Source organism: Podarcis erhardii (assembly GCF_964252035.2).
Source record: "Podarcis erhardii genome assembly, chromosome: 1".
NCBI lineage: Eukaryota > Metazoa > Chordata > Lepidosauria > Squamata > Lacertidae > Podarcis > Podarcis erhardii.
Window position 1 is genome coordinate 85,588,459 of NC_138497.1, and position 27,995 is coordinate 85,616,453.

The 27,995-nt window shown below is 45.7% G+C and overlaps 1 protein-coding gene and 1 long non-coding RNA gene across 2 annotated transcripts; one reads left to right on the top strand and one right to left on the bottom strand.

The window, feature by feature from the left end:
- The first annotated feature begins 289 nt into the window (after positions 1 to 289).
- RAB15 (RAB15, member RAS oncogene family) lies at positions 290 to 19,747 on the top strand. The gene is made up of 7 exons (XM_081838548.1): positions 290 to 559; positions 8,238 to 8,298; positions 10,036 to 10,096; positions 12,316 to 12,393; positions 13,648 to 13,737; positions 14,945 to 15,010; positions 15,781 to 19,747. The coding sequence occupies exons 1-7, from the start codon at positions 400 to 402 to the stop codon at positions 15,937 to 15,939; spliced, it is 675 nt and encodes a 224-aa protein (XP_081694674.1). The 5' UTR covers positions 290 to 399; the 3' UTR covers positions 15,940 to 19,747.
- Positions 18,966 to 26,682, bottom strand: LOC309328594. Its single transcript, XR_014150835.1, has 2 exons — positions 24,754 to 26,682; positions 18,966 to 21,543 (listed from the first exon to the last, which is right to left on the bottom strand). It is a non-coding gene; the product is annotated as an uncharacterized lncRNA (long non-coding RNA).
- Between the last annotated feature and the right edge of the window lie 1,313 nt (positions 26,683 to 27,995).

Here is a 27,995-nt window from a genome sequence, read left to right on the forward strand (position 1 = left end):
TTGTTAGGCACGTGGTGCAAAGCGAGCACGCCGGCTGGCTGGCGAGCGCAATTTCGCCCGAAAAGCGCCGGCTGCTGCGTCCCGACTCTGCGCGTCCGAGGCGCCCGCCTTGCGCGCCCCTGTTTCCCCTGCGCTCTCCAATAGGGAGCGGTAGGAGCACCTTTGCAGACCTCCCCGCTTGGCGCTGCGAGAGCGGGGAAGTGATTCCCTCCCCGGCGCCAGCGCCTCGGCAGCAGCCTTCAATTTCTCCCGCTCTTCTGGAGGCTCTCCCTCCTTCCTTCCTTCCTTCCTTCCACCTCGCTTCGCCCGCCGCCGGGTCTTGCGGCTGGGGCTGCCTCTACCCAGACGCGCACGGACGCCGCGGGCGGAGGAGAGCGCGCTTAGCTGGGATGGCAGCGGATGCCGCGCGGGGCTGAAGCCGGAGCGGCGCCCGCCATGGCCAAGCAGTACGACGTGCTCTTTCGCCTGCTGCTCATCGGGGACTCGGGCGTGGGCAAGACCTGCTTGCTGTGCCGCTTCACCGACAACGAGTTCCACCCTTCGCACATCTCCACCATCGGTACGCCGGGGCGGGTAGGGGAGGAAGAGAAGTCGCGGGGGGGGGATCTGCCAGCCTGGCCTCTTCCACCGTCTCCACCGGGAGCGGGGACAAAGGCGGAGGAGGACCGACGAGATTCGCCCTCGAACAAGAGGGAGCCGCAGCGACTCCTTCGTAGGGCATCATCGGGGGCCCGGCTGGAGGGAGGGAGACCTCGTGGGTCACGTTTGCGGCCTTGGGGGCATCGCTGCTGGACTGGGGGGGAGGGGTGGCTGGGTTGCATCGCGCGTAAAGACACTGCGTCTTTGGCACGGATTAAGATGTACCTGCACAGCTGCCCATAGCAAGCCCCGAGAGGTGATTCAGATCTGAGGCTCAGGCTCCCTGAAGCAAAGCTGACACCCCTTACTAAGGCAGGGATCGCGAAAAGCGCCCCTTCTCCCTGAAATCCCGGTCCTCCCCCCTTCAGTGCCTTTGCTTCCAGTTACCTGTTGTTAGATGCTGCACCAATACCGGGCCTTGGCTCCTGCGTTGCCTGTGTTGGGAGCTAGTTTTTGTTCAATAACCGCCAGGCTCTCCGGTCACTGTACATGTTGTTGCTGCTGCTGCTGCTGCTGCTGCTGCTAAATGCAGTAATGCCAGCTCACCTCAAAGGTGAAAATAAATGCGACGTCATTGTTCGAAAATATGAGGTAGGCATAACACCATGAGTCATATGGGGGTGGGGAGAGGATGGAAGAGAGAAAGCCAGAGGGAAGGCAGACCCGTTTTGCTTTCTGAAATCCCCAGTGGTGGCTATGCTAGTCCCAGGGAATAAAGTCGGCTCCTCATGAGCTCTTAAAAAAAACAGCCCTCTGATAAGTCCTACGTGAGCCTAATAAACCCATAACGTGGAATATGCCTGTTTCTTAGGAGCATCTGCTTTTTTGTGGGTGTTAGCAGGCAGATATGTGTGCTGAGAATCTGGAAGCAGCTACTGTATGAGCCCGTTCTATTTTTAGACACAGGAGTGACTTGTGGGAGCATGCTGGTGAGCTCAGAACATAACACACAAAGCATCCTTAAGAGAGACTAAACATTGGATGTGCCCCGTTTTTCTGAGTGATATGCAGGGCCAAGAGCAGATGATAGGATAAACTTTGGTTTTAGCTGCTTGTAATACCAGGCCTTTATATTTTGCATTTATATTCCACCTTTTCTCCAATGAGCTCAAGGTAGTAGAGATTTTTGGGTGGTTTCTTTTTGCTTTTGCAATGGGGTTTAGTTGGTTGGGAAAGACATTGCCTGCTCTCCCCCCGCCCCATTTTATTTATTGGGAGTCTAGGTGTTTTGGCCAGTTGAGGGGCGGTTCTGAGCATCACCAGTTTTTCTTCTGTGAAATGGGTACTTTATGGTGCATTTGACAGTTTCTTAGATTTCAGAATACGTCCTTATGCCCCAAAAGGTTGGGGACCCCTGCCACGACAGCTGCACCACACTAGCTCCAATGGTTTGCCTTTACTGTTGGACCCAGTGTGCCTCTGGATACCAGTTGCCAGAAACTGCAGGTTTGGAGAATGCTGTTGCACCCGGGTCCTGCTTGTTGGCTTCCTATGGTCATCTGGTTGTCCACTGTGAAAACAGAGTGCTGGACTAAATGGGCCTTGGCCTGATCCAGCAGGGCTCTTCTTCTGTTAGCTCTGTTGGTCATGAAACACATTACAGTGGTATCTCAGGTTAAGAACTTAATTCATTCTGGAGGTCTGTTCTTAACCTGAAACTGTTCTTACCCTGAGGTACCACATTAGCTAATGGGGCCTCCCGCTGCTGCTGCACCACTGCCGCACGATTTCTGTTCTCATCCTGAAGCAAAGTTCTTAACCCGAGGTACTATTTCACGGTTAGCGGAGTCTAACCTGAAGCGTCTGTAACCTGAGGTACCACTGTAAATAAAAAGGGACTTTTTAAAACATGGAGGTTCCCAGAGAATGACCTCAGTCAGGCCCCACAGTTCTGAAATTAGGCACAAGGCTTTCATCTCAGAAGGTGTGACTACTAGTGTGCCTTTCATTTTTAGAAATGTAGCGAATGTCCAAAAATAACTTGTAGATCGTGCAGGATTTTTTTGGGTGATGGTGAGATAATGAAGCATTGCCTGAAATGTGGTAAAAGAAGGCTGTGGCTGAGCTTCCCCACCTGCCTCTGACTTTGCCTGCCAAGGGCAACATGTTGATGTTTTCCTGTAGAAACCATTCGTTTCTACCATTGTGCTAGGCTGCATAACCTATAGCAGGGGTGGGGGACATATTTTTTTCAGTCCAAGGGCCACATTCCCTTCTGGGCAACTGTCCAGGGGCCACATGCCAGTGGGTGGGGCCAGAGGCCAAGGTGGGTGGAGCAACGAAAGCAAATTTTACATCTATACAATAAGTTAGTTTGTTCACACATTCTCTATCCTCCATCCAGGCAAGCAAAAGGCAATGCAGGTTTTCAAGGACACATTCCAGGCAGTCAAAAGTATTCAAGGAAAGGGTTAGGGGTGTGGCCTGGGGAGAGAAGGTGCCATATAGAGAGGTGTGATTGGCTGCATTTGGCCTCTGGGCCTGAAGCTCCCCAGCTATGGCTCGATTCCTCAGGCTTGCATTCAGCGGCTGGCAGCTTGAGAAGAAAGCTGCTTTGGGGCATGTCCATCTTGACACAGCGCCATCTGAAAGAGCTCTGTAGCCCATATCAGGCATAGGACTTGCAAGTAAAGCCAACATGCATGTGGGTTGGGGAGGGTTGGGCATTAGTATTGAAGCTATTAATTTCAGATTTGAGTATTTGGTCAGTTTGCAAGCTTATGATGGAATCGTTCTGGAAAGTGAGAAGTTCCCATTTTCCTCCATCATCCCATCTGTTTGGGACTGATGGGTGTTGAAGTTCAGTAGCCTTGGGGTGGAAGACACAGGTTTCCCCATCCCTGCCATACACCGAAGAATTGCATATTCCAGTATTTAGCTTTCTGGCCAATAAGTTACTTTCCTATCATGGTCTATTTTACGAAATAGGATGAAATTCCCTTTACTTCCTGTTTAATTGCTTTTGTAGTCAGTAGTCAAGAAAAAAATAAATTGGGATTTTTAAAAGAGTAATTTGTAAGAGTAATTTAAAGAGAAAATTTTCAGTTTACATTGGAAAACGTTCATTTGCTCTAGAGAGTGGTCTAAGTTAGCAAGTTTATATTACTAGTATTTAGTAAACCAACCTAAAATCATTGACACTGCCAAGCTTGCATAATATTTGTTTGCAGTTGGCATCCATTGTTACTAGCAAACTTATGAAAAGGAAAATTGTCCATACAGAAATAAAGCTCTGGTTTTCAAAAGCTTTCTTGGAACTTCTGGTGCTAAGAAAGCAAGGTTTTTTGCTTAGTCCCATGATTTCTTGTAAATCATGCTTTTCCAAATTTCACCCAATTCCTCACTCGTGATATGTATTTGCATCCATATGTTACAGAGTCTCTCCTCTCTTCTGCTCCTCCAGTTGCTTAATATCCTCCAATAAGTCACTCATTCTTCCAGTAACTTATCTGGCCAGTGAGCAGGCTTTAAGCTTTATTACAATTTGTAGAATCCTGAGGGTCACCAACTGAAGCCAAGTGTAAAATAGTGCTTCAAGAAGGCAGACACACATTAAGAATCAAGCACATATTCAGTCCAGGGCAAAAATCCATTCCTGGTTTCTTTGTTCAAGCCCTTTAATTTAGCAAGGGAAGCCTTTTAGTTGTTGCTATTGTCAAACAATTGAGAAACACTTACTAATCTACTGCAAAACACCCAGAGATCTACCAAGTGGATCGTGGCCTACCTTCTACCTAATGCTGCTGCCGTCCAATGTACCATGGGAATAATGGTAGTAAACAAGAATGGCCACTGCCACTTCCACTTCCAGGGTGTGCCCTAACTACCCCATTTGTAGGCTTGTAGCAAAATATACTACTCACAGTGGTGTTCACTCAGGGAGATTACCTCCTTTTAGCAAGGGTGGCTCCACCAGATATTTGTAGGACTCCCATCAGTCCCAGCCAACATGGCAATGGTAAGGAATAATAGGAGTTGTAGTCCATCAACATTTGGAGGGCCACAGGTCCCCCACTCTGCTTTATAGGGGGGAAATCAGGTATTAAATGGTCTTCATTCAGGTGAGTAGGCAGTGAAGACTATCACTAGGTTGGGTTTTTAGCCCCCACTTCCCTATTCTCCTGAGATGGAACATTAGGAGGGTTGTGGAAGAGTGGAGTTAACAGAAGTGCCACCTCTCTTGAAAAGCTTGTTCTTCATGTGACCTGCTGCTTAGATATGCTTGAGCTTAAACCCACTCAGGTTGACCATGGCCGGTTTTAGCCAGGTAGCTTGTATGTATGAATAGCTTTGTAATGGGATATGTTCCTCCTTGAGTTTATATTTTCTCCAGCAGTGGACCATTTCCAAAATGGTCCTGTTCTCCCACACGGTGACGCAAGCACACAGTCCTCATCTGCGTTAAGTTAATGAAGTTCTCATTGTGACCACAGAGCGAGTAGAAAATGCCTTGCGGAGTACAAAGGATCACTTTCAACTTGTTCCTGCTTGGTGAATCGTGCACGATATGTGAGTCACCCTCAGAAAGCTACACAATTTTCTGAGGAGAAAATAAACTTAATCTTGGATCAGGGAGCTTTTTTTGTGCAGAATGCAAGGCTTTGTTTTGCTGGATCAGGCCAAGTGTCCATCTAGTTCAGCGATCTGTGTCCCAACAGAAGCTAGCTGGGTTCCTGGAGGAAATTTATAAGCAAGGCATGAGGGTCACCGTCCCTTTTGGTTTGCAATCAGTTTCTGATCATTGGAACTATATTGCGTCTTAACATTTATTTCTCATAGTTAACAACTACTGGTAGATGTACGAACCTGCCTCCACCAAGGGAGACCACTGGTCCACCTACCTTGGTCTTTCCTTCTCTACCCTGATAGGCAGCACCTTTCCAGGCTTTCAGATGAGTCCCTTCCCTCAGCCATGTCTGAAGATGCCAGCAATTGGACCTGGGGCCTTTTCCATGCAAAGTACCTGCCTGTTCTGTAGCCTCTAACCTGCCCAATCATGGATCTAAAAACTGTTGTCTTATGCATTCACTTCTGGGTTTGATTGCCACAGTTTCTTAAGCTATGGCTGACATGAGGAAGGCCTCATGCAAGGCTTATAAACCTGGTACTCTCAAGCAGCTCTACCCTGCCCTGCAACCAGAAGAATGACAAACTCAGAAGAGAAATATTTCAAGGCAGCAGGTAGGTGCTTGGTTTGGGCATATGTGTTAGTGCTGAGGTGTTTTGTCAGCCAAGCTTTATTGCACTGTGGCACACCACCTTGGAAAGACGGGTTGCGTAGGAAGCTGTGTGCAGCTTTGGTGGCATTTATCTTGCAGTCCCCTGTGCTGCTGAAAGGTATCTGCTTCTTCAGCAGTGTGGGCAAGCGGCTGCAGTAGAAACTTCAAAGAAACACACAGAGGCTTTGGTGCTTTCTGCTTTTGCTGGCTGTCCTGCAGAGAACTGGGGAGTTGGGCTGTCGTTCTTATACAAGGAGAAAAGGCTTCAAAAGAATCTAGACCAGTTCACAGATAAGTTGAAGCTGCGCAGCCTACTAAGGTTAGATCTCCAACCTCTGACAAAATGAACATACCTTTCATGGGTATGTTCCCTACTCCAGTAAGATTTTCTTGTCCTGTTTTTATACACACACACATACACACACCATGGCTGAGCATGCAAAGGCAACATACGTTAGATTGTATAGTAAACTATTCTTTATGACCCACATTGGTCTAGACCAGAGGTGGACAGCCAGCGCCCCTCCATATGTTGTTGGACTCCAACTGTCATCAACCCCACCAATGGCCAGGCCCAGCTCTGGGATGGAAATAGCCTTGGTCACCCTGGTGGATGATGTGCTCTGGAGGAAGGAAGGATGGAAGGAGTGCTACCCTGTTAGTATCAAAAGCCACTGAGAAGTCCAGGAAAGCTATCAACCATAGTATCCTTCTGGGTCAACTATTGGGTATTGGACTTAGTGGACACTTTTTTACATTTGTTCTTGTTGTTCCATGATGGAAGTTCTCGGGTGATAATGTTGGGCAAATCTTGCCCTGTGCCCTATGGCTTTCAGGGTGCCCCAGGGCTCTGTTTTGTCTTCCGTGTGTTTTAAGAGCTGCATGAAGCTACTGGGGGAAGTCATCCAAAGGTTGATGACATGGAACTCTGTCTTTCTTTTCCATCTTCTGATATCAGGTTTTAGAAACTCTAAACTGGTGCCTGGAGGCAATTCTGAGATGGATGAGGGTGAACAAGCAGAGGTTAAATCTAGGCAAGACAAAGGTGCTGTGGGCTGGGATATTCCCCAGATGAGGTTCCACTTCACCTTAAAGACCCAAGTCCGCATTGCAAATGCTGCTGGCTTGGGTGCTGAATAGTGAAGCCCAAGTAGTGTTGGTAGCTAGGGTAAGGTTCCAGACATCCCTGTTTCCCGGGGACAGTCCCCAGATTTACAAATCAGTCCCTTGACAAAATCCATCTATTTAGTAGGAAGTTGAAAAGTGTCCCCGGATTCATTGAAAAAAATCTGGTAACCTTGACCTAGGGGTGTGTTTCATTCATTTCAGCTGGTATGCCAATGGTGGCCATTTCTGCAGAGGACAAAATTAGCCACAGTGATCTATTTCCAGACTAGATGCAGATAAGGCACTCTGCACAGGACTGCCTTTAAATAGTGTCTAGAAACTTCAACTGGTCCAAAAAGCAGTCGCCATAGTCCTGATGGGTATACTGTTGTCAGCGTCAACAACATCTATATTATAGCAAGTATAGTGGCCCATTTTAAAGGGCTGGTTTTAAACTTTGAAGCCCTAAAAGGTTTAAGCTGTGAGCTGTCTGGCAGCAGCTGTGACATCTTGCCCACACACTGAGACCTCAACCAGAGGCCTGCTTGGTGTGTTTACTCCGTAGTTCTGTGAGATTGGTGACCATCAGAGTGAGAGCACTAGTTGGAGTTGATTAAAATGAGCTCTGCCTAGCTACTGACTCTGCTGTAGTGTTATGGAGTTTGTATGAATATGTCAACTGCTCAGAAGTTTAAAAGAACTGTCAGCGCTGTATAGCAAGGCTAGAGACAGGTTGGGCTGCTGGTGAGAAGGAGTTCAACAGAGAAGGGAGGATCCAGCTCCTTAACAATGGTGATCTACTCTTAGATTGTGTGTGTGTGAATGTTGTTTGCATATTCACATCGTGGGATGGTTGTGCAGTAGACTGAAGAGAAGATAGATATGGGGGAAGAAATTCAATGTAGCACCATGGCATTGGTTCTGTCAGTGCAAGCATTTCAGCTCATCCAATGGAATGATTCCCCCCCCCCTTCTCCCTTCCCCCAAGCATTGTTTTGGGGGAAACTATCAAGCCCCCTAAGAGCCAATTTTTGGACGGGGGGAAGCAGTGTTGCACTAGTGGAAGGACTTGCACAATCTTCTGCTAGTGGGACTCGATTGAATCAAGCCCAAGGAAGATGCTGCATGTGAGAAACACGTACATGGATATTTGTGGGTCTCCATATATATGTTCTAAACATCACATAAACTACCGTAATTACACTCAGCAGAATCTACTGGTTAGGGATGAAGTTGCCCTTGTAACTTATCTTTTGCTTTTGTTATTCACAGGAGTTGATTTTAAAATGAAGACTATAGAAGTAGATGGCATTAAGGTCCGAATACAGATCTGGTAAGTGGTTTTAGCTATTGCAATGTAGATCTTCGGACAGAGAGCTGAACTCTGGATCTGGGAGACCAGATGAGAGTTCCTTGCTGTGAATACATTGTGAGAACTTTGATGAGTTGCCCATTCTCAGCCTCAGTTATTTTATCTGTAAAATAGGAATGGCAAGTAACTCAGCCAGCAAGATTTCCATAAAGTGAACATGCAGAGAGATTGTAAAGCACTCTGTAGATGAAGTACTTGGTAAATTATCAAAAGTAGCAGGGAATCAATAAGTGGTTATTGAACGCCATCTGCAAAGGGAGGTCCAGTAGGACTGAGAGGGAGAGGCCATTTGGGTTCCTGGGCAGTAATGTAACAGGCTGTTATATACCATGTGTGTAGTGTGGCCTTCCTGTGGTTGCCTGAATGGGGACTGGGGCTATTTTTGGGGGTGTGGATTAAAGCTCCATGCCTAAACTGCAACAGAGGCCATTTCAAACTATTGTTGTTGTTATTTCGAAAAACATACTTTTTTTAGGTAGTGTTAGTGTTACCCCAGCACCACTGGTGCTTTATCCTGTTTTCATGCAATAGAAGGGGAGTGGCTTTGACCCAGGAAGTTTTCCACTTTATGGTGTTGGTTTCTAATGGGGGGGGGGGTGAAATAATGGGGTGGGGGTCTTAGATAGCATTCAAATAACTAATTAAAAACAAAATAAGTCTTTTTAAAATGGGACACGGTTGCTTCATTGTACGTCAGCATGAAAATAATGATATATCTTTCTAGGAAGATCCTAGATGTGATTGTCTTGACAGGAGCAGATTTAAAACTGCCCAGCAGGGAGCAGCCAAATTGCATAAACCTCCATAGCTGAAGTGATCCTGTGTGTTCTTGGGTGCCTGTACTGCAAGGAAATCGCCTTGTGACAATATTAGTGACGATGACCATTTGTGGATCAAAGAGCAAGTCGGTCATAAGATGATACTGCAGAGCAACAATTAGTCATGCTTTTTGACGACTTGACTGCAGTTTAGCACAAATCTGCTGTTTGGGCTTGTCTTCTGACGTGGCAGAAAGTCAAGGCTGCATGTTAGGAAGTGTGTTTGGCAGCTACTTTAGCAGGGGTGAGGAGGAGGAATTTGTGTAATGTTGAGAACTGCTCCTGGCTATCCCATCGCTCACTTTGTATAATACAGAGTGTGATCTGGAATAACAGGGCCCAGTCCATTACATCAGCTGAGGCAGTTACCATTTGGCTCCTCTTCTCCATGAACTATTTCTGTTCCAGCTGGTCACTCTAAGAACTACTATGTAGCTCTTAAAGAACAGATGCCCAACTTTTCTTATTTTCTTCTTCCTTTTGCCTCTTGCATCATGGATCTTAGTTTGCAAGTCTGTGGGTAGTGGCTCTTTTGTTCTTTAATCACTTTGGAAACGATTAGCAGAATCCCAACAGTGCACAAGGAGACCTCAGCTTGCACAACAGGACTTCACCTTCCTCTCCTCTCCTTGCAGCCCCTTCCCCCCTTCTCTGGAGCTTATCCCAACCCTCCTGTGCTGATTCATAAGCAGAAGTCTGTTCCACTCACTCATGGGCAGCGCTGGATACAACCCAATAGCTGATGATAATAATTCTCTTGTCCATGTGAGCGCCAACTCTGCTGCAGTCCAGATGGATCATGTGGATAAAAATTGCAGTGCATGGCCCTCAGTCTGTGTGTAACTTGGAGTAACTCTAATGACATCTGCTTTTGTTCCAGGGACACTGCAGGTCAGGAGCGATACCAGACCATCACGAAGCAGTACTACAGGCGAGCCCAGGTAAAACTGTTTTCTCCTAGACTAGAAGTAGCACAAAAAGCATAGAGAGACCTGGGAAGGACTAGCTGACTTTTGCAGGAATTGTCCCAGCATTGGACTCAGTGCTATTTCTCTGACATCTTCATCTGTTGCCAGAGATACAAGCATAGTGTAACCAAAATTCATGGAGGTGACCTGACAGAGGTGGACATTCTCTCCATTTTTTGATACAGTGGTGCCTCGCAAGACGAAATAAATCCGTTCCGTGAGGCTCTTCGTATAGCGGTTTTTTCGTCTTGCGAAGCAAGCCCATTGACAGCTTAACGGATTAGCGCTATTAGCGGTTTAGCGGCTTTTAGCGGATCAGCTGATAAGCGGCTTAGGGCTTAGGAAAAGGGGGGGGGAAGGGGGGAAAAACCCCGCAGGAACTTGCAAGACCCTTTCGTCTTGTGAAGCAAACCCATAGGGAAATTCGTTTTGCGAAGCGCCTCCAAAACGGAAAACCCTTTCGTCTAGCGGGTTTTTTCTTGCGAGGCGTTCGTCTTGCGGGGCACCACTGTATTGAGTGGAATTAAACATTGTGCTAAGGAGATCATCCTGCTGAATTGAATCTCGCCTCCCTTTCACCCATGCACTATTCTAGGGGTTTTCCCTACCCTCCGAAGCAGAATTGGGGGGGGGCACATGGAGAGGAGGTGGTAGTATTGTTGCACCAGTGGATCTTGTTGCAGTAGCTTCTGCAAGTGCAACAACTTAGTTGAATCCAGACCATAAGTTCCTACTTGGAGACAGACACAGAGAGAGACACACAACTTTGGGGCTAATGCTGACAAAGGTTAGCACTGGAACACAGAAAGGGTCCCAACATTAAACCTCAGCTAAATTGAAAGGCAGCAAGTCAGCAGTCCCGGGTTGGGGATGTCAGATGGCCTCGAGGGCTGAAGACAAGCTGCATACTTTAGGAATTTAGTGTTACTGATGCTAGCTTGGTGCATAAAATGCAGTGATGTTGGCCCATGAGAAAGCAGTCCAAAAATCCACAGATTGCATGCAGCCTTCCCCACGCAGCCTCTGTCTGTAGGGTGGGCAGAGTGGGAGGAGGCAAGCAGACTGATAATGCCCCACGGGAAAGGCGCTGGCTGCAGCGATCGAAGATATCTCTCCCCTCCGCGCCTTTCCCGTGGGCAGAGGCTGCGTGGGGGAGGCTGCATGTGTGACCTGTAGTGTCTTTGTGCAGCTCCATTTGTGTGTGGGCGGTGCAACGTTACACAGAAGGAGTGCAATATTTCACTGATGTTAAAGGCACGGTGGGTGGGGGGATATTACTTCAATCGCCGCGCTCCTCCTGTGTAACGTTGCGTCACCCGCACACAAATGGAGCTGCGTGAAGACACTGCACGGCAAAAACGGATTGCCTACAGCCTCCCTCCCCGCTGTAGGGCGGGCAGAGTGGGAGGAGGCAAGCAGACTACGGAGGCCCCACGGCTTGCCACTACCAGGAGCTGCGACTGCTAGAGCAAGTTCCGTATTTATTTTTATATATATTTAATTGCTATATTCCGTGGATAAGACAACCCATGTTTTTAGACCTAAAAAACTGGGTAAAAATCCTCGTCTTATAGACAGAAAAATACGGTAAATGTTGTGCCCCCTGACTGTTGCCTGTAGATCAGCTGTCACCTGCCATTTGATGCCCTGAGCCATAGTGGTGCTAGATCTCTGAGACATGAAGCCTAGTGTATAAGGAGCGTTTAGTAGAACTGCAGCCAAAGAAGCCTGCTGTATTGCTGCAGGGAATGCAGACTGATTAGCCAGGTCCCCAGGGGGAAAGACTGACATATTCATTAAACAGTTGTCTGTTATCTAGTATGGTGGCAGCCTGCTCTGTAACAATCTTGTAGGAACAACTGTCAAAACACAAATGCTTTTGGTTTATCGGTAGTAGTTAAAGGCCACATCTGCCATGAAGGTTTCACAAGGAGCTTGGCCTACATGCAGATGCATGCAGAATCTAACAGGACAGAAGAAAGAATAATCCCCAAATGTCTAGTTCCTCTTCTTCAACCCTCCAGCATAATTCCTGGGCAGAGGGTGCATAGGGAATGTCCTATTAAATTAACAATTACACACATACACACACCCCCCTACCTACCTTCCCTGTAAGTAGAAGTCATTTCACCTTTGGGTTTATGATGCACGTTTTACTCCATTCTGTTTTCTTGACCTGGTTCTCTCCCCAGGGGATATTCTTGGTGTACGACATCAGCAGTGAGCGCTCATACCAGCACATCATGAAATGGGCCAGTGATGTAGATGAGGTAAGCAAGGAGGTCTCCCTGCTTCTTCCCCCTATTGTTGGGGACTGTTGGCCCCAGTGTGGGAGAAGTTGCCATGGCAAAATCGGATGAACTGCTCCTGCTCAAGGCCTGTGTCTGTATATACATGCACTCTCTTGTCTTGAGAAGCCTTGTTCAAACAGAGAAATAGCACGTTTGGCTTAGGTGCTTGGTTTATCTAGAGATTGTAGGATTAAAATAGCCTTGGGAATTCAACGGACACTCCGGATGTCCTTGAAAAAGGCATAACACTTTTGGGGTGTCCTTATTTCCTGTAAAAGGACTTGTACCTTGTATAAGCTCCTCAGTATTTAGCAAGTGCTAACTAGAAGTTTATGCAGGGACTAGAAGAACATCTAATAAACCTTAACCGTGTTTTAAATCTGAGCTGTATTATGCCAGCAAAAGGCAGTTCTTTATTTTTTAATAATAACAATTATGTTGTTTTGCATGTAAACCATCCAGTGAATATTTATTGATAGGTGGCTACGTATATAAATGTAATAATAAATAAAATACACTGCTGTTGAATAACTGATGGAGGCATCTTGGATACTGCCAGGGTGCTAACTTTGTGTCCTTGTGCTCATACATTCTGCCTTTACACTGTTAGGGAATTTTTATAGATTAGCCTTTGCCAGGTTGGTGCCCTCCAAATGTGTTGAGACTACAACTCCCATCAGCCTCAGCCAGTCCTGGGGCTAATGAGAGTTGTGGTCCAGAACACCTGGAGGCACTGGGCTGGTGAAGGTGGTGCCCATTTTGACATGGTGACTCTTAACACTCTGCCACAACTGGCACTGAAGTAATCTACTGCTTTTGCAGTGAACCTAACGGGGAGATGAACAGGTCTGGACTGAAGGAGATGCTGTTGGGCATGTGTGATCAACTCTGTTGGCCCCTGGATTTGGGGGGATTTTCTAGCTGCCCTGTTTCTTTGATTGGCCTTGGTCTATGGAAGCCCTGTTTTCTGTAAGACCATCCTGCGATTCTTTTAATTGCTTTGTTAAGATCAGAAATGCGTTGGGCGCTGCCATTTTCCAGATGTTTGTGTTGCAGCGGTGGAAGAAGCCATTTGCTATGAAAATTCTCTGCCCTGTGCAACAGTTAAAAGGCAACAGGAATGGTGCATTTGACAATCCCAAGTCTGAACTGTGCCGTACAGCTCAGCTTTTAACTATGCTGCTTCTAATCTGTGCTGATTGGGATGGGCTAAAGTCTCTCCCTCCTCTCCAGTATGCCCCAGATGGCGTCCAGAAGATCCTCATTGGGAATAAAGCAGACGAGGAGGAGAAGAGGCAAGTAGGCAAAGAGCAAGGCCTCCAGGTAAACTTCTTGGGTAACTGCTAGTTGTTCTCCTTTGAGACCTAAGCCTCTCTCATAGCAGATGATATAATAAAACTGACAGTGCCAGGTGGGTCAGATGGTCTGTACTACCTAGGGTCTCAAACAGGGCCCCCTCATAGCCCTACCTGAAGATGATGGGGATTGAACCTCTGACCTTCTATATGCAAAGCAGATGCTCTGCTACTGAGCTATTTCTGTTCACTCAGGCCTTGTAAATAACGATATGGTCTGGGCCTCTCTTTTTTAAAAATCTGTTTTAACTTTGGTTTTATGTTTAAAATGGTTTTCATAATTATTAATTGTGAGATGCCCAGAGAACCTTGTTATGGTATGGCGTACAAGTGTCCACTAGCCAGGCAGGCTGCAATGCTAACCAAGGGCCTGGTCAATGGCAGTCTCCACGGCAGCTGTACTAACCACAAGCATTTTTATATGGCTGTAGTGGCAGCCCCCTTATCCTCCATTTTCAGTGCCTTGTGGGAAACTTATTGGGCTCTGGGGAGAGCATTATTCAGGAACCTATGTTTGATTGAAGCCAACTTGTTCCACACTGTACCGCTTCAAATGACAAAGGGGGGCTCATATGTTTGGATCTTGCCCCAACCAAATTCCTCTATATAAGACAATGGCATTGTCAGGAACCCTTCTTGCTATGGGATAGGTTCTGTTGTTGTTGTTCAGAAGCACATGCAGTTGTGTGAGACCCCCACATAGTCTGGTATAGTCAGGAACAGGTTGATTGCCTCGTCTGCTGTGGGTGTGAACCAGGGCAGAGTCTGATCTAGAAAACTAGATGGTAGGAGCAGTTAAATTTTGTCAATGTCCAGGAACTTGTGGAAATGGGTTCTGGAAGCTGGTTTTCTTCTGGCAAAGACAAGCTCAGTTTTACAGTGTCCCCGGGTCACTGTTTATATTAGAGATGGCACTGGGGTCTGGAGCTGGACTTAATTTTACTAGTTTTTCCAGCCCTGGTTAATCAGAGAGAGATGCTGTGCCTGTAACAGTGCTCTTTTCCCCCCATTCAGAAACTTCAAATGTTACCTAGCCTGTTTTTAAAAAAATAATACAAGTTATCTTCTCAGTCTTGGAGGTGGTGATGTTCTAGTTTCTTCAGATCTATCTGTACAATCTATTGACAGCCACTATTATACCTGTATGTAAAGCTGTCGGAACTTCTGTCTTCCAGCTGGCCAAGGAGTATGGCATGGATTTCTATGAAACAAGTGCCTGCACCAACGTAAACATCAAAGAGGTAAGAACTCTGCATATGGAACTTCCAGGTGTCTGGTGCTTTGCAGCCAGTGTATCACCTTTGCAGAGCAAGTGGAGATACAGAACAAAAGAGAGTTCATGATGGAAAATCCTTGGGCTCACCTGTAGTTTTTGACCATAGCAGCCAGTAGGCACCTCACCTTTGGGAGAGAAAGCAAAGTTGCACTATATATTGTTGCAAATGTAACATATATATTTTATTTAATCTCAGAAGTACTTACACTTATGTACGGTGGTGTATCTGGATTCACACCCCCCCATCTACTGTAGCCTTTCGTGCCATATCCCATACCTGTTCTGGGTGGTCTCTAAACCCTCAGGAGTGGCTTGCAGTGGGCAGCAGAATTGGCAAAAATGGCGTCCACTGGATACACCCCTATGTGTGATAATGTTAGCAATTAGTGTCAAAACTCATACATAGATGGAGCAGGTGCCCACTGTTAATCTCAGTGGGACATATTATACATGCACGTAACTCCTGCTTAAAACTGGATTGTAAATTGACTCTTGCCTTAGCAAATAAAATTTGCCATCAAGTGGGAAACCAAACTGAAAGTTTGAGAAGTAGTTTTTTGTTTTGCTTTTTAATCTACCTCAAATGTCTAAAACATTTAGACATGTGCACCCAAGCACACTAGTAAATACATTGTGGGCTAGTAACTTGTGTAGACTTGTTTGCTGATCTAAAGCTATGTACTAAACCTCACTTTTTAAAAAAAAAACAACAGCAACAACCCTCATGTCTTTCAGTCTTTCACTCGTCTGACAGAGCTGGTCCTGCAGGCCCACAAGAAGGAGCTGGACGGACTCCGCACGTATGCGGCTGATGAACTGAACCTGGTTGAGCTGGAGGAGGAGGCAAGCAAGCCAGAGGGCACAGAGCACTCCCCCAAGACCTGCTGGTGCTGAAACCCTCCCAGTGCTCTTCCTTTTCTTCTGTCCCCCAGTGCAGGCAGAGAGGCTGCCACCTAGAGAGGGCTCCATCTCTTTGGTCTCTGGTTGCCTGCCTGCCTGCCTGCCCACTCTCTGCCCTGCTGGATCCTCTTTGGATTTCCTGGTGTTTCTCCTTGATTGGTGATTTCTGTTGTTCCCCCAAACTCCCTGGATCCAAATCTCTCTTCGGGGGGGCTCACAATATGCAGAACATCACCCCGCCACCTTTGCGGAAGAGCTGTGGTTGGCGATCGCAGCAGCCGAGGCCCATTCAGCAGCCTCTCAACCTCCAGGTGCTCTGCAGCCTTGCCCTTTTCCAGAGGGCAGCTGAGCCGGCTGGGTTCTGTGCCTGGGTGCAACTAGGCCTGTCCTCTGAGAACAGGGCTCTCAAGGAGGGAGGAATGTCCCGCTTCATTCACTCTCCTCCAGACAGACCGTTTGCTTGCACACCCTCAATAGCAGGCCTGCTGAAGGCTTGTCCGTTTGTATCCGCCCCCCGCCCCCACCCATACATTGCCTTGCCATTTCAGCACCTGCCCTAATGCCTGCACACCTTTGTGCAGGGTTGGGGCTTTGCGGCTGTATTGGATACAGTGTCTTGTACATACCTGGCTGCCTGGAGGTTGTTGTTAAAAAAAACCTCTCATCACGGCACCTCGCCAAATTGGGGCTTGTTCCAAAGTGCGCAGTGGCATCTCTTGCCCTGCTAAGTGTAAGCTGCTGGGAGCAGCAAGAGTCTAGCCCTGCTGGGAAAAGGGGTAGGATGATGGAAATTTGGGGCTTTAAATTCAGACTCGTCTTACCAGCTGCAAAGAATGTTTGCTTCTTCCCAGGCCAAACTAGGCTCCCATTTTGTAACTCCTTGGAGCCTTGTATAGCACACCAAGCAAAATCCTTGCCTACTATTATTTACTCTAACATTTTGTAGGGCATCTTCGCTTGGCTCCCCTTGGGTATCTTTGGTGGTGCAGGTACATCAGGCACCCGCTTAGCCTATATCCCTGCACCAATGGAGGCAGAGCCCACCCTATCTGTGTGTAACCTGTGTGGAACTGGCTTTGAGAGCCCCCTTGGAATGACTTTCCCAACTATTCACCAAAGCGCTGATATGGAAACACACTGTAATCTGTGCATAGAGCCTTCCCTCGTTTGTTTCTTCTCACTCTTGAGGTCCAACCTGTAAGGAGTTGTTCAAGACCCTTTCATGGGCTCTTTTTAGAAGTTCCTCCACAGAAGGAATTTCCTTGGAAGCTCAGCCTGGTAGATTCCAGGGTATCCAATTTATTTGGTTCTTTTGCCATGTGCTGCTTAACATGGCTTGATCCGAGCAAACTGAAACCAGCCTGCCTGCCTGCATGTTGTACCAGCATCCCCCTCTCACCTTGACATGCTTGGCGGGGGAGGCCTAAAGACACCTGGCAGTATGCCATGGTAATTCTAATCTATATGTGCCTGCCTGCTCCAGAGTAGCTGCTCCCTGCGTGCCAACACCTTGGGGAGGCGAAGACTCCTTTCCCTTCCTACGTACATGCCAGCAATGGGCTACATTTGCGGATCTAGAAAGGATGGGTGTCAACCAGAGGCTTTCTGGGTGGGATGGCGGTGCATAAGTCCTCCTGCTGCCTAGAGAGGCTGCCTTTGATGGAGGGGGTGGGGCTTAGGCACAATCCATTTGAGTGATAGAAAATGGTTCTTATATCCATGTGATGATCTGCCCTTCCCTAGCCAGGTCATACCAGAGAGCAGACTGATCTACATTTCCCTGCTCATTTTTCCTCTTCCTCCTCCAGTTGGTTGTTGACTTTCTGTCTTAGAGCAGATGAAAAATATTTTTACCCAGTGAAGGAGAGGAAGGATAGTAGCGGGAATAAAGTTGGCTGCCCTGAAAGCAAGGGTGCCTTGCATTTCCAAAAAAGGCTCCATTCTCAAAACCACCAGTTTTACCTCTCTCTTTGTGCTGGGTGGGTTTGAACAGGTATCAAGCCACTGGAAATGTAAGGGGGAAACAGTGGAGTTCTACACACAGTGCCTGCTGTTGGCAGGAGCAGCTCTCCTGTAGCCACAGTCCCTTAGGAAGACCCCAGTCCCAGGGTCTGGGAAGAAAGAGGCACGAAAAGGCTTGACCACAAGGGACTGCTTCCTGCAAGACCTAGTGTGAAGCTGGAGATATTGTAGACACTAATTAGAGACACACGTAGCTGGTAGCCTGTTTAGTTTTTGAACTACAACTCCCACCATACCTGACCATAGGGCCGTGCTGGCTGTGACGGTATGAGGGGAGCTGGAATCAAACAACACCTGGAGGACCAAAGCTTCCTCTCAGCCATGATGTAGTAGGACCCAAATTCTGTCAGAACAGGTGAAAATGCAAGGAAACGAGGACTTGTGCAGGTGGGGAACTAGGCATCTTTGCCCTGAGAGAGGAGGCATGTAGAGACTGAGGGAAATGGATGAGCCACAGCAAAGGAAGAGCTTTTTGCCTCTTTTGTAAGCCCAAACTCGGTTGATTTGATTGGTTGAGGCCTTGCTGGCTTTGGTCTGCCTAGCTTGTTAGGAGGTTGGAATGAAGACTGAGGGCCAATCCTTGCACAGAGTGTCTATGTGGCCTGTGTTGTCTTCTCTCCCCACCCCCAGCTCCTGTTTTCTGACTGGATTGCACTGCACCCAAGGTGAATGGGCATGCTGTAAGTGCAGAAAGCAGGTTTGCACAACCACTTAAACCTACATGTGGAAGGCCCGTGGCAGCATGCAGAACTGCCATGCTAAGGCATAAGTGTGATGAGAAATGTGGAATAACTCACTTGGCATGTTCTCAGTGCAACTGGGAAACAAAAAACAACAGTGGCTAGCTAGCTGCCTGCAGAGAGTGGTTGTCTCAGCTGGTTCCTGGCTGTCTCTTGCACCCAGTTATTTAAAGCTCTGTTGCTAGAGCTGCCCTCAAGGTGGTCTGTCTGAAAGGATCGAAGAGAGGGATGTCATTCTGTCCCTGAAATGAGCACAGGAGGCTTCTCAGTATCTCTGGCTCTGCAAGCTAGGAGGGCCCAAAGATGTCCCCACTGTAGCTCTTCCTTGCCTGCTGCAATTCAGCGCCGCTTGCTCCACCTAGGATCTAAGACCATATCCCACCAATATAATAGAAGCTGGGCTGCTGATGCTGTTAACTATAACGCACAAACTACTAGACTCCAATGTAATCTTCACAACACACAAGACCAGAAAGGGGAACAGGTGAGGAGCTCTTTGCCTTGCTTATGGCGTGAGCTGGAGTCCTTCTTGTGTAGAGTCAGCAATGGCCTCTTAACTGGGTTGAACTCACAAACAAGTGGTTGACGAAGCCTCTGGTTCCCAACACTGAGCAAAACGAGCCACACTAACGGTGTGCATTCTGGGTCATTAAGACAACTCTTTCAGTGCGAGAAAAGCTCCCTAATCAATGCTGATTTTTCTCTGTGCAGATTGGAGTGGTGCTCTCAGGAGGCCACAAAGTGCTTCTTGGTTTCAGGCCAGTGCTTGGGGAAGGGAGGATGAGTCTGGGAATCTAGCACTCTCCAGTATTCTGAGGCTGCCTCCGTCCTGTTGAGTCACGGATCATTCTGTCTGTAGCAGAAACCGTTGCATATAAACTTGTCATGGGATCCAGCCAAACTTAGAACTTTCTGAATCCTCTGCTGTGTCTGTAATTTGTGGACTTTGCACTTTGACTGGGTTTCCTTGTATGGCCTGTCATTGTAACTCATGATTTTAAACAAGAAAGATCTTTACAAAAATAAAGATTCTCAAAGTGGTTGGTGGCTGCTCTAGTTCCTTGCTGGGTGGCTAACCCGGTCCTCTGCAACGAAGAAGCTGTGTTGCTGCTAAGAATCTCACTTGAAGTGAAATCCAGGAGGTCAAACAGCAAATGCTTCCCTATGTAGAGAACACATTCAGAATAGAGCTATGTTTAATTCATGCTGCAAATGGGCTCAGTTGCACAAGAAAGGAGCCGAAGAAGCAAACCAGGGGTGGAACGGATGTAGCTTGGCACATGCATCAGTGCAACCAGCTTTTGTCCAGAAAAATTGCGACAAGCAAGGATTAGTTCTGCCCACATGGGACCACCTGGAATTGGCAGAGTCCTGGAGTGAACATTATATGTATTTGCAGCTATTTTTGTACTGTAGCGAGGAATATAAAATCCCTCCTTCAAAAGGAGACTGCAAGATCTCAAGCTGCCTGCTACTCTCTGCATCAATTTACTTGGGTGGGGAATCTGTAGTCTGCCAGATGTTTCTGAACACCTTTTGGGCCCTAGTCTGCATAGTCAGTCTCCAGGGTTGATAGAAGTTGTGGGTCAACAGGAGGACCACAGCTTAGATGTTTTCAAACAGATGCCGCAGGATAGTGGCATGCTGTTAAACCCTATCTCCCTCTATCTTTAAATCCTGCAACAGTACAAATTTAGAGGAAGGAAGAGCAAACAAGTCGTCATCCAGAGTTTCCTCCACACCCCATAGTCTCTCAATAGAGTGAAATCATGTTGTAGGTTTTCCTACAGTAGCTACATCTGCTGTTGGACAATGGATGTTCAGAACATGTTCTACCTCCTCTGGTGGAGGCAGTGTGCCTCTGAATGCCAGCTGCAGGGAATCACAAGTGGGAAGAGCCCCATCACACTCAGGACCTGTGTATGGGCTTCCTATAGTGTGAGAACAGGGTGGGCCTTTGGCCTCACCCAGCAAGGCTCTTAGGCTATGTTTTAGCTAGGTGTACACAAGAATGTTGAGCTGGCCCTAAGCCTGTATTGCTGTCTGGCCTATTTGATGCACTCAATTCAGGCAGCAGGGGTGTGAATCTGGTTTCGTAGTCTGTAGTATAGACAGATTTCACATGGTTGATGTAGCTGTTTGGAGCTCTTTGTGCTTTTCATGTTCTTAGACTGCTTTGCTGAGGCACTGAGGTAACTTGCATTAAGATAAGTCCTCCATCCTATATTCTTTTTTATTATTATTCTGCTCATCAGCAAAATAGTAATAAGCTCCCAGAGCGCATCTTGCGGATCCATAAAAACAAGACAATCCCTGCCCTCGGGCTTACATTCTAAAAGACACAACACAAAATGAAAACTGATCAGGAGGGAAAAGGAAATAAGCAAGCTCAAGTACCCGTTCTTCTAAGAGCCAGCTAGGATAGATACACTTTACTGGAAGGAGCCAAGAGTTGCTGGTGTCTGAACTGTGCTGGTGGAGTGGCCCTGTATCCCTTCCCTCCTCTGCTACAGAAAATTATCTGATCTCTGTACTTTGGTTACATGCCCCAGCTTCCTCTACTTGAGCTTACAGGGAATCTGATCCAGCTGTTAATAATTCAGCCTGCTCCTCCTCGTGGCAAGAGAAGCAGGATTCTCATTAGAGGTTTTCATTATCAAGCTGTTTTTGGAAAGGGGACGTGCATTCCAGCAGTGGAAGTAATTTTTCTTTTTTCCTTTCAAAACACTGCTATAATTCTCAGAACAGACCTCAGCAGTCAATAAAAAAACTATTATGAGAAAGGTTTGCATCTATTCTCGGTTTACACAAGACATGATAAATACTTTAAGTGTTTCTTGGGCCTTTTTGCAAATTTCCCCTACTTCGAGATCAATTTGAGATCAGACACAGAAAAAAGAATCATTTGGGACGCAAGTAAAGCCGTGATGCGTGGCTTCCTAATACAACAGAATTCAATAAAGAGGAAAAAGCAGAATGAGAAGAAAGAGAAAATTTGGAATCTAATAAAAGAAGGGGAGAAGAAATTGAGATCTAAGCCTAAATCCCAGGAGATATTAAGAGAAATAAAATTCTATCAAACACAATATATGGAATTGACGAACCAGGAAATAGAATGGAAAATTAAACAAATGAGACAAAAGACTTTTGAATCTGCAGATAAATGTGGGAAGCTACTGTCTTGGCAACTGAAAAAGAGACAAAAATTGAACACAGTGACATCACTCGAAGTAGATGGGAAGTCTATTAATAAACCAAATGAGATAAGTAATTGTTTTCAAAGTTTCTTTAAGAAATTATACAAACAAGGGCCAAAAAATGAACAGGAGATAGAAGAATTTATTGGAAAATACGGACTATCAAAAATCTCTGAAAACAACAGAAGGAGTTTAAACGAGAAAATTACAGACCAAGAAATAGAGAGTGCCATCCAGGATATGAAGCTGGGAAAATCACCAGGACCAGATGGATTAACTGCGAGATATTATAAAGTATTGAAGGATTGGTTAATACAACCATTGAAAGAAGTCTGCAACCAAATTTTGGAGGGGAAAAAGGCTCCCGAATCGTGGAAGGAAGCATTCATCTCACTTATACCAAAGACAGAAACTGAGAAACATCAAGTCAAGAATTACCGCCCTATATCACTTTTGAACGTGGATTATAAAATTTTTGCAGACATTCTAGCAAAAAGATTCAAAAAAGTGCTGTTAGAGGAGATTCACAGGGACCAAACAGGCTTTCTACCAGGCAGGCATTTGTCAGACAATGTGAGGAATATTATAGATATTCTAGAACTTTTGGAAACTGACATAAATAGAAAAGCTGTTTTGATTTTTGTGGATGCAGAGAAAGCCTTTGACAATATTTGTTGGAGTTTTATGAAGAGGAATCTCCAAGGAATGGGGGTAGGCAAGAACTTTGAAAATGGTATAAGTGCAATTTATTCTGAGCAAAAGGCCAAACTTATTGTAAATGGTATGGTTATGGATGAAATTCCAATAGAGAAAGGGACACGACAGGGATGCCCAATTTCCCCTCTATTGTTTATATCGGTACTGGAGGTTTTCCTTAACATGATTAGAAGAGACCAGCTGGTTAAAGGTATACAGGTCGGAACTAAACATTATAAGCTAAGAGCATTTGCAGATGACCTAGTTTTGACACTACAACAGCCAGAAACTAGCACAAAAAGAGTTTTGGAACTTATTGAAATATTTGGTCAGGTAGCAGGTTTTAAATTGAATAAACACAAGACAAAGGTGTTGGAAAAAAATCTCACGGTGGGGGAAAAAGATAGTTTTCAAAGAGAAACGGGTTTGGAAATTACTAAAAAGGTAAAATATCTGGGGGTGAACTTAACATCTAAGAATGTGAATCTATTTAAAGATAATTATGAGAAATGCTGGGCTGAAGTGAAGAAAGATTTCGATATATGGTCAAGATTGAGACTTTCCTTGTTAGGCCGAATTGCTGTAATTAAGATGAATGTATTGCCGAGATTGTTGTTTTTGTTCCAGACATTGCAAATTTTAGATAAGATGGACTGTTTCAAGAAGTGGCAGAAAGATATATCTAAATTTGTCTGGCAGGGCAAAAAACCCAGAATTAAATTCAAGATTTTGACTGATGCAAAGGATAGAGGGGGCTTTGCCCTGCCGGACTTAAAACTTTATTATGAAGCAGCAGCTTTTTGCTGGCTGAAACCATGGCTACTTCTTGAGAATACAGATATTCTGGACTTGGAAGGTTATGATAATAGTTTTGGTTGGCATGCATATTTATGGTATGACAAGGTAAAGGTACACAGAAATTTTAAAAATCATATTATTAGGAAAGCATTGTATAATGTATGGAATCGATATAAAGATTTGTTTGAAAGTAAAACCCCCAGGTGGCTGTCACCAATGGAAGCTAAGGCGGTAAAAAGATTGAACATGGATACAGACTGGCCAAAATATTGTGAAATTATAGAATATGATGGTGAAAAGTTGAAACTACAGAGTTTTGAGAAATTGAAACCTAAAGTCCGAGACTGGTTACATTATTACCAGATTAATGAAACTTTTAAGCAGGACAGAAAACTAGGATTTCAGAAGGAGAGGTCAAAGTTAGAAACAGAATTGCTAGAACCCAATACTAAGAATTTGTCTAGAATGTATAATCTGCTGCTAAAATGGAACACACAAGATGAAACGGTTAAATCAGCCATGATTAAGTGGGCACAAGATATTGGTCATGATATTATGTTTGCTGACTGGGAGCAGTTATGGACCACAGGTATTAAATTTACGGCATGTAGTGCCCTGAAAGAGAACATAATGAAAATGATCTATAGGTGGTACATGACCCCAGTCAAGCTTGCAAAGATATATCATTTGCCCAATAACAATTGCTGGAAGTGTAATGAATGTGAAGGAACTTTTTATCACCTTTGGTGGACCTGCCCAAAGATTAAGGCCTACTGGGAAATGATCTATAATGAAATTAAGAAAATCCTTAAGTGGACATTTGTAAAGAAACCGGAGGCTTTTCTCTTGGGCATGGTCGGCCAATTGGTACCAAAGAAAGATAGGACCTTTTTTATGTACGCAACAACAGCAGCAAGAATCCTTTTGGCGAAGTATTGGAAGACTAAAGAATTACCTACTCTGGAAGAATGGCAGACCAAGGTGACTGAATTTATGGGACTGGCAGAGATGACCGGCAGAATCCGTGACCAGAAGAAAGAGACAGTGGAGGAGGACTGGAAAAAATTTAAAATCTATCTTAAAAATTGTTGTAAAATTTCGGAATGTTAAGATGTCAGGGGATTGGACACTAAGAATTACAGCTATAAATCGAAATTTATAAAGCAGAAACTCTTTTTAAAGAGAATTAAATATAAAAATGGGATGAAGAATTGCTAAAAATTTTGAAATTTGGATGCAGTGAAGGGGAGGTTTGGGGAAGTCGCATTATGTTTGTTTTGTTTTTTCTTTATGTTGTAAAATCAATAAAAATTATTATAAAAAAAAAAAAGACATGATAAATACTGTAATGCCACCCCTACTTCATTGAACCATGAGACATTTCAGGGGAGTTGTTCTTAACTGGGCCGGGTCTCATTTTGGGATGAGGGCACTGGAGGCATGCCATTGTTTTGTCATAATACTTGTTCTTAATTGAAAATATACATGTTGAGCATAGGTGAAGATACAGTGTTAAACCACTCCAACAAATACCGAAGTTCACTGTACCTCAGCTGTGTTTGTGGTGGGCGAAACTGCCCCTTCTGACACCGATGTTGCTGCTGCTTACCTGGCTGGGGCTGGCTGGGTGGGACAATGGTGAGGTCAGAGCTATGGGTTGACCACCAGCCAACCTGATGTTCCCAGTGGTGCAACTGTGTGGCCCCAAACGTCTTGTTCCCTCCCCATCCAGGTAAGCAACAGTGACACCCCTGACACTTAACGGTCAGGGGTCCCTTTACCTTTTACGTAGAGAAAGCTGGAAAAGGAAAGGAAAAGAGCAGCCCATTTTGATCTCTGCCAACCATTAATGCAGACAGCCATTAAGAGCCATTGGCCTGCAATTCACTAACTATGAGGATCTGCTAAGTGGTATCTTCTCTGCCAGGTCTGAAGCACCCAATTAGCCGCTCTTTACAATCAAAGAATTGGAAACCTCTCCCAGCCCAGCTCATCTATTCAATCCTGTAGCAATACAAATTGCATAAGGAATATATGTGAGGAAATGTTCTTTGCTCGCATAACAATTTAGCAAAGCTAGTTACTTGACAATATTTTTTTTTAATCCTTTATGCTTAGTCGAATGATATACCATACACTGCTACATACACCTGTGTGTGCCCTCAGTATGTCCAAAGGGACAATTTGCACACCCTTTCAAATGTAGAGTTCTTACTTTTGATAGATGGTTATCCTGAGTGGTAATTATAAGCATCAAGGAAAAGGCTAGTAGTCCTTACCAAGTTGGGTCAATTCACTAGCCCAGCTGCCAGTCTGTTGCCTTGCGGGAGACCAATTTGCTGTCAACCTCAATGGCTCCTTTTTGCCATAAAGGCTCAGAAAGAATCTGCTGCTTCCTCCCCTAGTATTTGTTCTATCTGTAAAACGCAGGTTCTTCATCATCATTAGCGTCTGAATAGGGAGAGAGTGGTGATTAACTGTATCATCAGCTGCAGGAAGGCTGACAAATGTGACTGTTCTCTGGGGCCCTTTCATAGACATCTTCAGCAGACTGTATCAAATGGACTATCTCAATAGTACACCTCAGAGAGGTGGTTCAGAAAGAAAAAGAAGACATGGCACATGGCTTCCAAAAGAGATGCCAATTCCTGCTTCAGACACTCTGTATGGTGCTCCCTCCACCAACAAAGTCTTATAATACTTATGTTTGGATGCAGCGTATTATTCCCAAAAGATTGGTTGATTTTTCTTTCTTTAAACAAGTGGTTCCCAATTAGAGGTCCAGGGACCCCTGGGGGTCTACAGAATGCACCCAGGGGGTCCATGGCCCCGTCCCTTGCCTCCCCCCCCCCAACTATTTTGTCATTTTTGCATGGTAATAGTACAAATTTTATGGTCTGTTTTAGCCCTGAGAGATTTTTCAATATATTGGCCAAAACTGATTTTTTTTTTATTAAAAAAATATTTTTATTAAACATTTTCTTGGTTTACAAAAGTATATGCCTTGTCTCTTTTTTCAGGTTGTACAGTCTTTCTTACAAATCAGTTACATTGGTTTTGAAATCACACCAGGATAACGATTTTGACCTAGCAATTCACAGCAACATATCGCTGCTAGCATGATATTGCTGCTGATTTGAGCTGCCTTCCCTCATGCTGAAGGAAAACAGGGTAGCTGATTGCCCTCGCTTCAAGGCACCATGGCACTACCTTCCCCTGGCACTGAGGCGGAACAGCTTTTCTCAGTCAGCAGGAAAGGAGCAGCAGCCACAGCGGCAGCTTGATCTCCCCCCCCCCCCCACTCATCCCCATCCCCTCCCACTCAACCCATGCAGTGGATGGAGGTGACTCTACTTCCTATCCTCCCCCCACCCATCCGATCTCTGCAGCTGTTCTTCCCCTCATCCCCATGCCTGATCTGCACCCACCCCACCCACCAGATCTCCATGAATGCTCTTTCCCTCATCCCCACACCTGATCTCCAATTTCAGACCTTGGGATATTTCAGAATATCACCATGTTTAGCTGCTGATATATCACAATGTTGAAAACGAGATATTGCTCAGCCCTAGTTTGTTTTCTAAGGTAAAGGGACCCCTGACCATTAGGTCCAGTCATGACCGACTCTGGGGTTGCAGCGCTCATCTCCCTTTACTGGCCGAGGGAGCCAGCATACAGCTTGCAGGTCATGTGGCCAGCATAACTAAGCCGCTTCTGGCGAACCAGAGCATCGCACGGGAACGCCGTTTACCTTCCCGCCGGAGCGGGACCTATTTATTTACTTGCACTTTGACGTGCTTTCAAACTGCTAGGTTGGCAGGAGCAGAGACCGAGCAACGGGACCTTACCCCGTCGCAGGGATTCGAACTGCTGACCTTCTGATCAGCAAGTCCTAGGCTCTGTGGTTTAACCCACAGCGCCACCCACGTCCCACTTTGTTTTCTAGTATACCTAAAATCCTCTACAGGAGGCAGTGGAAGACTGGAGTGCCTGGAAGGTAAGATAAAATTTTATTCGCATTAGCCATTGGCCATAGCAACAGTAAAACATTACAGTATACGCAGAAATGGAAGTTTGATATAAGAGCACAATTTAAAGTCCTGACTCAGCCGTCAGTTAGTGGCCCTTATTCTGATTGCCCCTGCCATGAACCTAGCAACCTTTGCTGTTATCTGCTCATTTTGATCTGATAGAAGGACATTGTGGCAGTGGTTGAGCGCCCTGGGATGGTTAGTATCAGTGGGGTGATGATCTCGTTCCTCAGGTCTTTGTAGAGAGCCGCTTTTCCGGGGCTACCATCTCCACAGGGGCAAAGACGTTTCTCAGGCGGGATCTTTTGGAATCGACCCTCAAGTACCGCAGATGACAAAACATCCAGTCTTACAAGTGTAAAAGCACGTCTGTATTTTGGGATAAGAAGTTTGTGCAGATATGGAGCCAGAGAATCAAAATGGAGAGGTGGAAAATGAACATACCAAGGGCAGAATTTCCTTATAGTGGCCAGGTTGTTCTGATGCTCGATAGCTTTTAGACATTGACCAATTAGACTGTTTGCTTTAGTAGGGCCCATAGTGAGTAGGTGTTGTGGGGATAGGCC

What these genes read in the sequence shown, in the direction of transcription:
- RAB15 (XM_081838548.1), top strand. Translation starts at nt 400, where the DNA reads ATGCCGCGCGGGGCTGAAGCCGGAGCGGCGCCCGCCATGGCCAAGCAG. An exon ending in AGTACTACAGGCGAGCCCAG is followed by an intron (nt 10,097 to 12,315) that starts GTAAAACTGTTT and finishes TTCTCTCCCCAG; the next exon opens with GGGATATTCTTGGTGTACGA. An exon ending in GGGCCAGTGATGTAGATGAG is followed by an intron (nt 12,394 to 13,647) that starts GTAAGCAAGGAG and finishes CCTCCTCTCCAG; the next exon opens with TATGCCCCAGATGGCGTCCA.